The 11610-nt window shown below is 49.4% G+C and overlaps 1 protein-coding gene across 1 annotated transcript in view; it reads right to left on the reverse strand.

Annotated features, from left to right (window-relative positions):
* LOC103770747 (glutamate receptor ionotropic, kainate 3) overlaps nucleotides 1–9960 on the reverse strand; it is a gene marked incomplete at both ends in the record, with an annotated part of 13604 nt that extends 3644 nt beyond the window's left edge. Inside the window, 4 exons of the mRNA XM_008938021.1 lie at nucleotides 3462–3515; nucleotides 7651–7832; nucleotides 9175–9432; nucleotides 9784–9960. Coding sequence (XP_008936269.1) covers nucleotides 3462–3515; nucleotides 7651–7832; nucleotides 9175–9432; nucleotides 9784–9960 — 671 coding nt within the window. The remainder of the gene's footprint in view (nucleotides 1–3461; nucleotides 3516–7650; nucleotides 7833–9174; nucleotides 9433–9783) is intronic.
* Nucleotides 9961–11610: the final 1650 nt, after the last annotated feature.

An 11610-nucleotide genomic window follows, 5' to 3' on the forward strand; every position in this document is an offset into this window, starting at 1 on the left:
CCGGGGGGGTGGCTGGTGGAGAGCGGCAGTCGGGAGGGGGCTGCATCAGGGGGAACCCTTTGTTGGCTGGGAGGTGTTTAATCAGTTTATTCTGAACAGTTTCTGCAAGTGTTCAATGATAGTAAAAAACGTGGGGAGGCAGAAAGGCAACACCTCTGCCTTCTGTGACAGAGGGTGGGGGTGGATGTGGGAATGGTGTCCAGTGCTCTCACAAGGGATTAGAAAAGAGTTTAAATACAGCACAGGATTACGTGGCTGCTGCTGTTCTGTATCATGTGGCTATACTGGTAGGACACTGGGGGTTCACCCAGACACGGTGTCTGTCAGCAGTGAGCTCTGTTCTGCCCAGGGGGGAGCTGGAAGAGCGCCGGCCCTAAAACACACTGACCTAAGCAAAGCAGAACAAAATCAGCACTTGCCAGAAACCGCGACTTCATTCCCAGTGGGAGAGCAGGGAATTCTTACAGCTGCTTTGCTTTAATAAGCTTTGGGGGTTTGATCTTTTCCTTAAGCAGTGGCCTCTGACTTTGCACCCCAAGGCATTCTGCTGATGGATGCCGTGTTTTAATCTGCAGGTGCAGCCAGGGACCGAGTCATTAATCACACCCACAACAGGGTTCAGGGGCTTTGTTGTTTGGTTGTGATTTTTTGTTTGGTTTAGTTTTGTTTTGTTTTTTTCCCCCTGAAAAATTGCAAGTACAAACCTCCAGGTTTTGCTAAAGGGTGTTGTGAAAACCAGGCCATAATGTTGACTTCTAAATGACATGGTAACTAAGGGCAAATGCAGTTGTTTAACCTCAGACAGATGCTTCCATCATCTGGGTGGCAGGGTGTGTGGTGGTCCTCTGCCCTGAGATAGATCTGTTTTTTCAGGATTCATAACTTTTTGTCAGACACTTCAGTTTGTATTCTGGAAATTGCTGTGGGGAGATAATTTTTAGTTGCAAAAGCAAATAATTTCCCCCTCAGAACATGACCATATGTGACAAATCTGATCCAGGGAGCTCCAGCCCTCATGGTCTCTATCACATGGCTGTCAGGCTGCCAGCCCTGGCCACCTTTCAGAGCTGACTGATATTTTGGGTGCCCTCCCTGTCCTGCTGCTCTCCACTGAGTCTTCATTTCACCAGTTTCCTACAGAAGCCAACCTCCCATCAGGTTTCCTCTTGGTTGCAGTTTAAATCTCAGCTGCAACCTGATTTATCATTTCCTGGAATTAGAGGGTAATGAAGAATACAGGCTGAGTGTCAGAACCTGGAGAGGAGTGGGGTGGAATTGCCCTATCAGTTTCTCCTGGATTTTCTGCTTCTGCACAGCCACAAATTGAAACATCTGGTTCTATTTTCCACCTCATCTACATTCCCTTTCACTCATTGTTTTCTGTACTGCAGATTAATTCTCCCCTCCATCCTACTACCTTTCAGAAAGTTTAATTCCCAGTGTTTCTGTGTGGTTTCCCCCCTTTCTTACACAAGCTCTCCCACCTCCCCAGCCAAAATCCCCAGTGTTGGCTCATCGGTTGTCAGCAGCAATGCTGAGGCCTGATCCTCACCACATCCACAGCAGGAAGCTGCAAAAGCAGATGCCCAGGAAGGGCATCCTCCATCTGCTGCCATGCAGGGCAGCTCGTGGTGCCGTGCCGGCCGCGGATCCCTGTCTGGGCACAGACCTGGGCAGGACCTGGGCAGGGATCTGCTCGGGCAGCTGTCGCTGGGAGGAGCGGCCGTGGCCGTGCCGGGGGCTGGCACACACGGAGGTGTCTGAGTGATGAGCTGGGATGTGCTCAGGCACAGGTACACCCGTGTGGAGTCCTGAGCCTCACCCACCTCGAGCTTAACGTGAGTACCCGTTATCAGCGCCAGTGGGAAGCCTGGGAGGGTTCAGTGCCTGAGGAGGAGGAGGCAGGTTGGGTGGGGAATATTTGTTTATGTTGACTGAAAGCATGGGCAGAGATTCCTGCTTCTGCCTGTCTGTAACTGCTGTGGGCAGCAGAAGTGACAGCAGGCAGTGGGGAAACTTCTGTATTTGCAAGAACTCATTTTTACAAGCTGCTGAGAAATCCCTTGGAGTGTTGAGTTTCAGGACTTGGGCCTCACAGGATGTAAAAGCTGCATGTGCATGAGACAGAGGCTCAGAGGCTCAGAACAGTTCCTCCTCCTTCTCCTCCTTCTCCTCCTCCTCCTCCTCCTCCTCCTCTGGTGGAACAGGCTGATGGGGCTCCTCATGCTGAAGTCAGTGAACTGTAGTCTTGCTGCCTAGCAAAATGTTGAAGCATTTCATGCCAAGTGTTGATACACTGTACTTGGTATTGACGAGGGACCTTTTAGAAACATTCAGTATAACATAATAGACTAATTCATTAGCTCCCCATGGGTCTAGTACTGGAGAAGCTGAAGCACATGCATTGTAAGCTAGGAAAACATTGCCTTAAGGAATGGCAGATTAAAATATCTTTCCCATGATATAACTGTTATTTCAGGAAAGTGGCATTAATTGTGATTGCTTATCTATTAATTTATTATAATTCCTCTTTTCCCACCTCCAGGCTGTACCTACACATGAAATGTACTCTAGGCTCAGCCGGGGCTGATTAATAGGAGGTTATCTGGGAAATGCTTAAAGCTGCCTGGAATAGATAATGGCAGCAGGGGTAATTAAAATGTCTTTTGCATTTGAAAAATAAATTTTGTCGGTTTTAAGGGTTAGTTTAGTTTGTTTTTTCCCTTAGGGAAAAAAAGATAAAATGGATCTTCAAAATCACACAGAATTGAACAGTACACTAGACAACAGCATTCCAAATGGAAACAAAAGTGGCATGACAAAAACCCCAACCCAAAGTGCCTCCTGGAGTCAGAGAAGAACTGGCCCGTGTTTAATGAGAGTGGAGTTAATTTCAAGCTGAGTTCTCATGCAGAATAAACCCGCAGTACTGACCACAGCAGGGCTGCTCCTGGATGGACAGACAGAAACACCCCATTCTCCCTGAAACTTGGCCCCATCAGATCCTGTCTGTGGGACTACAGCCTTGCAAATCCACACATATGCTCCTCTTTCAGTGTGTGGGTAGCTGCACTGAAATCAAAATGACTGGGAGGGGAAATAAAACCAGAACCTACATCTGTGCAGAGCCAGAGCACTCCAGGGGGTGAGCCAGTCCAGAAGCAGGGAAGGGGAAGACTGATGTTGCTCAGAACGAGCACCCAGGCCATGCTGCGGCTGCTGAGACGTTACAACCAAACCACTATGGCCTGATTCTAACCTGAAGTTTAGTCCAGCCCTGCACTGCCCTCCTTTTAGGGTACCAGAGCTCCCTTGCCCTTGCTTTTCCCACCCAACCTGTCCTGGTTGGACACCCAAGACAGGGCTCCTGCCCATTCTCCATCTGCTCAGACTGTCTCCTTGCTTTCCATGCTGGCTCAGCAGAGAGTGTAAAAGGTGTTTGCACAGATTAGATACTTTACCAGAGTGGTGAAGATGAAGTGGTAGTATTCTGTCATCATTCCCATTGCCATGGCCTTGAGGAGAGCAGGGAAAGGAGGTTAGTAAGAGTGGATACAAGAATATAACAACAGTCATGCAATATAAACCTCTAAAGAGCTGATGGGGTCAATGTGGCAGGAGGCAGACACAGAACACAGAAGCTGGATTCTGGATCAGTCCCATGAAGCAGTTAAGCATGTGCAAGGTGCGTCTGCTTAAGTGCTGAGCTGAACTGTGGTCCTCAAACCTACTGAAACAGCAGCAGAGCTCAGTGTCCAGCACCTGCAGAGGCTGGTGGCATTTCTGGGTGTGGCTGTGGGACCGACCGTGGCGCATCGTGTGCTCGTGGGTCACACAGGGTGCAAAACCTTCCAGCAGTGCAGGCTGGCTCCTCTTGGCACGGGTAGAAGTGGGGCTGCCTTTCCTTCTCAGATAACAAACAATGAGCAACCTTACCTAAACCTGTGCAGAATTATCATAAACCAGCCTATTCTTATGGTTACAAGTCCAGGTACTTGCTAAGAAGCCGAGTAAAAGGCTTTTTATTCCTTACACGTGTATTTCTGGTGCTCTGCATCCCCTCCCCGTCAGTGTCTGTACAACATGTACCTGTAGCTCTTGTCTCTGAGTCCCTCCTTCCTGTGTGCTACAGCCAGGTTCTAACGTCGTGCCTGGTTTGGAAACGGGTCAGTGAAAGTAGAGGCACAGGGATGGGGACATCTCCCATCCCTTCGCCCTTGGAGATGGTGGTCTGGGCCCAAGGACTCTTGGCGAGCTCGGGCTCTGGGTGTGCCAGCCCTGACACAAAGGATGGTTCGTGCAGATTGCTGGGATGTGCATAACTGAGCATGGAGAGAACAGGCTGTTCTGTGAGGTTTGTCAGAGAATGGCTGTGGGCTGAAGGGACCTCGGATCGATGACCATGTCCAGGCCCTACACAACACGAGGGGAATGCATTTCTGTCTGTGAGAAAGGTCACCTTGAAGTTGGTGGAAAGAGATAAAGGAAAGGGATACCCATGATCTGGACCGTGATGCTGGCTCTGTGAGCATGTTTTCTGGAGAAAACACGTGCAAGAGCACTTTAAAATCTCCACTGATGGGAAAATGACTTCCAAGTCCCCCAGGAAATGTTTGCTTCCCTTGGTTTTTGCTAAAATTACTAGGGCAGAATTTAGCCCCAAGGAAGGAAGTGATAGTTTGAAGTGAGATGTCAACAAAGGAAAAGGAAAGGATCTAGATTAGAAGGCTAGATACTCTAGAGTGTGACGTTATGCCACGTTTTCTGGCCTGTAAGTACCGTTGTTCAGCATGGGGAGCTGTGTCTGCAGCAGTGCCCTGTCCTGCCCCCTCCTCTGCCCCTCGCTGGGCTGCGGGGCTGCCTCCCAGCTCTCTCCTCACCTCCAGTGCTGGTGCAAGGAGCTGGAGCAGGGAACGATACCCCAGCATGTGAAGCATTAGTTAGATGATGTGAAACCAGTCAAGAGGAAATCATGAGATTCCAGCTCAGATTCTACAGCTGGATAGTTTCAGAGGTAGATGGAGAGGCCAGACCTGCAAGGAGCAAGCTCAAGCTCTCCAGTGCTGGCAGCCTGAGTGCAGGACACATCTGGGTTTGTGGGGAAATGAATAAATGATAAACCTGGTGGGTAGGTTACAGGCAGTCGCTGGGATGAGGATGGGAGCTCCACTAGCATTAAGACAAGCACATCTGTGCACTGCAGAGTGCAGCAACTGTTCAGAGACAGCTGCCAAGGAGAACAGAGAAGCTGGGGAGCCAGGGAACAGATGTAAAGCATTAACAAGGAACCAAAAATGAGCAAGGCCAGAGAAACTGGGCTAGGGTGGGAAGGTCTCACAAAAAGGCCCTGCTCTGTGGCAGGTTTCTACAATGATTTGTTTGTCCAAGAGGGTAAAATAATGAATGGTTTGATGTCTCAGTCACTCCAAGGAACCCAGACTGGAGCAGTGTGTGGCAATGTCATCTGCACGTCTTTGTGCCAGCTTTCGTGTTGTCATTCATGGATGGGGTTTTTTACTACTCCAGTTTCAAAATACTGCCCAGATGATCAGCAAAGTGCCCTCACCACTCGTGTGCTGTGGGAGCATGTTGCCTGGAATAACTTGGGAGCACTGTCCAGACTGGTGTGATAGTGCTTGCTTAGTCAGAGCTGCATGAGCGAGTGTAGGCTGGAGTTGCTGAAACTGTTCTCTTTTACCTAAAGATGAGCAGTTCAATTCAGTACCAAGTGGTGGACGCTTGAGAGAACCTCTTTGCCATCCCTTGGCACTGCTCTGGGGAGGGCAGTGCAGCTGAGAGGCTCCAGGGACTTTGCCTGGTCAGACCAAAGAGCAGCAGCCAAATGTCTGCAAAGCTAACTGGTGTAGTTACCAAAACAGTATGAAAGGTAAATAATGGCAATAACACATGAATGTTATTGTTTCTGGGACAAACAGAATGCTGGGCCATTCTTCCCTGACACTTTTGCAGTCCATTTCTTTTTCCTGTGTGTTGTTCTAATGCTGCATAGCACAAGTAGACTCTTCCAGGAGATGGTTTTGGCTTTACCCAGCTCATACTTCTGGTGAACGTGCAAATCAGAGAGTGAGGGGGGCAGGAGTCAGGGTTGGGAACCCTGTTTGTCTGTCCCATTCTATTGAAAAGGAAAAAGCTGTTTCACAAGTGAGGGTGGCACCTCTAGATATGAATTTAATGGGCAGAAAAGTTAGGAAGAGGTGAGGTTTCTGAGCTTCCTAATTCTTTAATGAATTCGAGGGCCAGCAGTGGGAGAGACACGAGGGTTGTGGTGTGCACTGCTTGGAGCCTCCTCTGCGTCTGAGTGCGCGAGGGTGCAGAGAGGTTTGGGTTTGTGTACCTTCCCAAACTCTGAAAACATTAACAATTTTTTCCAGAGTAAAGATAATGCTATATAATATTGCTAAGCTGAAATCTATGGCTTTGGGTCCCAACAAAATCCAAAACACACACAAAACCAGACAGAAGGACTCAGAAAGATTTCTTTTCCCCCAGCCCCCCATCTCCTCCATCTTCCTCACTCTGCACTCACAGTGATGAGCAGAGCAGATGGCACAATAAACTATAATAAACTGCATAATAAGTGAACAGCACCAAACACAGCCAGCATGTTAAAATAATAGGCAGGAGACAATGAGTCCCTTATATTGCTTTCTTTAATAATCCCTCCCAGGCTTTCTGATTTCTCTGAGCACTTCCCTTCATTTTGTATCAAGCAGGCTGCAGAAGTCTTTCCATGTGCTTGCTTTCTCAGCCCTTCAGGGGATTTATTTAATCTATGTGGTAGTGCCTTGCTGGGCAGATAGGAGCAACACTTCCACAGACAGGTTTTCAGCATTCTTTGTGAGAGCGTTTTCATCTGACTCCTATTGACCCTGGAACCTAAGGGCACATGGAAACGCAGAGGAGCTGGGGTGAGCAGCAAACCTTCTGGTCTGCGAAAAATGCCAGTGGAGGAGCTCGGGGAGGAAGGAGAGAGACCAAATGAATGGAAAATCACTGACATCTGGCTTAAAGTCCAAGAACTGCACGTGGTGCTGGTGAAGGGGCAGGGGCCGCCGGCCCCCCTGGCTGGCCCAGTGCCTTGCAGCGAGGCGCAGGAGGTGTGCCCAGCTCGGAGCAGAGCGAACCGGACTGGCACAGCCCATCCCCGGCCCCTCCGTGTGGGCACGGGGCCACAAACCCGGGGGCACGAGCTCCACAGGAGGGAAAGCAGATGGTTAAAATGGGCAAGCACGAAAGCTCATCCAGGGCTAAATGAGCAGTGGTAGAAGGGACCCAGAGCACAGTCCTGCCTGGTGCTGCGGGCAGGGGCTGGGGCTGGGTGGCAGCAGGGGAGTGGGACCACAGCCCGGGCTCAGCGCTGCGTCTGACCCACCCGCCTGGCTCTTCTCCTCCCGTGACATCTGCTCGTTCTTACCGCTTTGTGATACCTCCAGTCTCCCAGTGGCAGCGACGTTCTCTGCAGGGATCCGGCAGTGCCCTGGCAGGCTCTGTAGGCCGCAGCGTTCAGCGTGGCTGTGGCTTGTGGGCAGAGGGGAGCGGCGGCTCCGCAGCCCTGCCTGGGGGGCTCTCCCCTAGTGCGGCCACCCCCCGACGGCCACCTCTGCCCGGCCCCCGTCGCCCCCCGCTCACCTGCTTGAGGATCTGAGCTGCCATCAGGTGGCTGCAGTCGAAGATGATGCGGAATTCCCTGCCCCGCTTCATCTCCTTCAGCAGCGGGCGGGCGTCGTCCGTGTCCAGCGGGAGCTGCCGGATCTTCAGCCGGATGTTGTACCTCGACGGGGCCATGATGAGCTCTTGCAGCCGTATGAGGCCTTCAGGCATTGCACAAAGACAAACCCACAGTGTCACAGGGGGACCCTGCGGGCTGGCTAGCACAGCCAGGGATTTCTTCCTATGCTATTTTACAGGATACAATCAAGGCCTCTCTCCCCCCATCCCCCTCCAACAGCCATTGCTAAAGGCTTATCGAAGCCAAGGTGCCATGTGCCAGTCATTAAATCCTCAGGTATTTCCAGAGTAGCTCTTTTAAGGCAGAATGGCTTTTCCTGGTGTTTCTCTGCTGTCCCTGCATCCAGCTATGGTAGAGCTGGGTCCTTGCACTGGGTGGGAAGAGGAGAATAGCAGATTTGTCCTAACCTTTGCCATCTCTGGGACCACAACGTTTTTTTTAAGCAAATGTGTCTTTGAGAAAGGACAGAATGTGACAATCAGCCATACAACAAATTAAAGTCTGCAATATTTACTGTGCACAGCAGCAAAAGAAAAAGACAAGTATGTGCTTGATTTATGAATGGCATAGTTCCTAACAGCCACTTAGTCACAACTTGCAACTTTCTTGTTACCCTTGGGAAACCATTTGGGTTTTGTGAAGAAGGTACAAAGCCAAGTTGGATGCAGCTGAGCAGGAGTTATTGTCATCTAAAGTTGCAAGAAGATATTCAGCAGCAGATGCCTATTGTGAAGAGGAAGAGTACATCCCTCTACATAGTGGAAGAAATACATTAAAATATGCTACGAAGGGAACATACTGTGACCCACATTTGCAAAACAGGAGTGTCAAACTGTGTTCTCATCAGCCCTCCCCTAAAGAAACCATTTGGTTTAGTGGAATTAGTTTGGACAGGCTATCCAATGCAGCTTTTGTTTTGGTTTTGGTTTTTTTTTTTTTTTTATCTGTGCAGTGCTTTGCTTTGTTTAACCATCAACAGCTTTCTTTATGTAAAAAACTTTGTCAGCTGTGTTTCATAGAATTAGCCAGAAAACAAAAAACTTTCCAGGATTGCTTTTGCTTTTAGCTGGGAAACTTGCAGCCTCAATGGCAGGCGCAGAGCAGAGAGCTTTGCTTGTGTGGATGGGCACCCTGGTGCCAAACAGAGCTGAGCTCAGCCAGACCACACCCGCGCACAGTTAATCCTCCCCCTGACCCTTTGTTGGCCGGGGTGGTGCTGAGGGTCACCCACTTTCTCAGCCCTTTGTGGATGACATGCTTCAGAAGGGATCCCAGGGCCCTCTGCCATGCCCAAGTGCTGGGAAACCAATCACTGAGTAGGGTGTCATTTTGCTCCTAAAAGGGTTAATTAGGAAAGTTTCTAAATGGGACCCACATCAAAAAGTTCTCCTGGAATCCTCCTTTAAAGCCCCTCCTTTACCTACCTGTGCTGTCATCATAAACCACAGTGGCTGACCTCCACTTCAGGTACTGCACCAGGTCCAGAATGGCGTGGCTAAGGGAGGCGTAGTCGGGGTAGAGGTTGACGTAGAAAGTGTCCTTGTTATCCAAAGGGTGGTGCTTCCATCGGAGCTGTATGTGGGGGACTTCCAGGGCATTGCAAATAGACTGGACAGCGTTGGTACAGGAGCCTTGGGAAGGTCCAAATATTGCTACGACCCCCAGTGCGAGCTGGTCACAGGCTGGAAGAGGAAGGGAGGGGAGAGTGGTGTCAGTAACCTGCGGGCACCTCTGCGGGAGTGTCGTGGCGGCCGTGGGGCACCAGCAGCTTCTTTCTGACCTGGGTCATGGAGCAGTGGATGGACCCACAAGCTTCTGGGCACTAACAGCAGTGGTAATGAAAACAGTGATGAGAGGGAAAAAAGAATAATTGTTCCACTTATATTAAAATGTCTCTGGAAGGTCAGCTCCTGGAGGTTTTCTCATCTAGAGCAGGACAAAATGAGTGACTGGGTCTCAAGTGCAATTATGCCTTTTTTTTTTTTCCTGAGTAAATGGCCACAAAGCTGCTAAGGAGTGCTCTGTGCTCTTACCTTTCTTAGTTGCTTCAAAGCTGTCATGAAAGTGTATCCTCTGAATGTCGTAGGTCAGTGTTGTGTTAGGCAGCAAAGTTCTGTTTCTATTAATAATATTGGCAGAAAATCTGAAGGCTTGCTCCTCAGCACTCATGAGCTGGGTGTTGGGGCCATCTGCGTACTCAAAGATCCCTCCTGCAAGATAAGACAAAACCAGCATTAAGCCACATAAAATTTGGTTCATTTGGTAATCTTATGTAGCAAAGACGAGAAGACTCCTGGGCACAGTTGTGACATTTGCAGGCTGAACAAGGCTTGCTCCAGGACATTTCCTGGACTGAAATAAAGACATTCAAATATTTGGGGTTTTATTAGATGCTGGTCCATCCAAGTGTTCAGAATGCCAGATTTGTAGGGCAGTGGGGGACAAAAGTAAAGTCTTGGAATATTTTTATGAGACAGATGAGTGACTTCCCAAAAAAACTCTGGGAGCAGACCTTGGGAAGCGGGTACAGGCTTGTTGCTCAGCTACAGAGATGCTCCAGGCCTGTGGGAGCTGGCACTGCCCTTCCCTTAGTGCCATGTGGGGCTCCTCCCTGCCTCGCCCACCCACCTCCCCATCCTCACGCGGGAGGCGGGCGGTGCAGCACTGCTGCTTGCTATTTTTAGTGCCCTTTTCATCTTCCATTGTTCCTCATGTTTAGTTATCCAAGTTCTTAATTCAGATCATCAGAGACTTCTGGATTTGCCTACCCTACAGCTTATCTGCTCAATAATGCACATCTCGGACACGTGCTTTCTCGTGTTCGAGAGCTGTTAATGCCATTACACCTCCCTAAGGGCAGCGAGCTCGTGTCACAGCACCGCTGGGTTTCCTGGCTCTGTATCTGTGCACCTTGTCCTCAGTTCCCCACTGACAGCCACTCTAACTGACGTGACAGTGCGGGTGTAAATTACCTAATTGCATGTCCTTGTCTCCGAGGTGCAGGCACCATCCTGTGCCCCTCACAGAACCACGGAAAGACACACAAACCTGGCTCGATCTTATAAAAACTAAACCAGAATAATTAATGGATGAGCAAGATAAGCAAGTGCAATTGGTAACAGATGGTCTCTGGGTTCATTAGGAGAAGGAAAATCTTCCTCTTCAATTTAACGTAGTCCTAAAATGTTTTGTTATAGACAACAGACGCCTACTTAGCCCTCCCAGCTTTCAAGCAACTGTATGAATCCTCCTCCAGGATTCAGGACATGTTATTTATAGTTTTGGTGGTGATTTGGTGTTAGGCAAGAGTACCAGGTTGGCAAGAGCCAAGCTGACATTTCTGTTGACAGCCACACTCTCTGCATCCTCCCAGGAACCCGACCCAAGCCATGGGCTGAGCGAACCACAGGAGCGATGCTTGGAGATTGTCACAGCAAGGGTGCAAAGGACTCGGCAGAAGGGCTCTGACTTTTCTGCTCCCTGTAATCATGGCAAGTCACTTCCCTCCTCTTCCCCTGCAGACTTTGTGCAACTGTGTCCTTAATTGTAAAGTGAGTGTGGAATTAATTTATATTCGTCCAAAGATGTTTGGGATGTTCACTGCATGTCTCTGGGAGAAAAAAATATTACTTATTTCAGTAGCAACTTTGGTAATAGGGGGGAAAAATAAAGAAAAAGTGTCTGACTGCTCATTCTTGAGACCCATTTCAGTCCCATGTGATCTTCAGCAAGTCACTTATGAGCACTTACAGACTTTCAGTCTAGAATGCCTAGCAAAGTAGGCAGGAGCCTAGCAAAATTGGCCAAGTGCCTCATTTTCACTGGATCACTCCCAAACACTTGGTTATTGAGTAGTGCAA

Source organism: Merops nubicus, unplaced genomic scaffold, assembly GCF_000691845.1.
Source record: "Merops nubicus isolate BGI_N331 unplaced genomic scaffold, ASM69184v1 scaffold32223, whole genome shotgun sequence".
Lineage (NCBI taxonomy): Eukaryota > Metazoa > Chordata > Aves > Coraciiformes > Meropidae > Merops > Merops nubicus.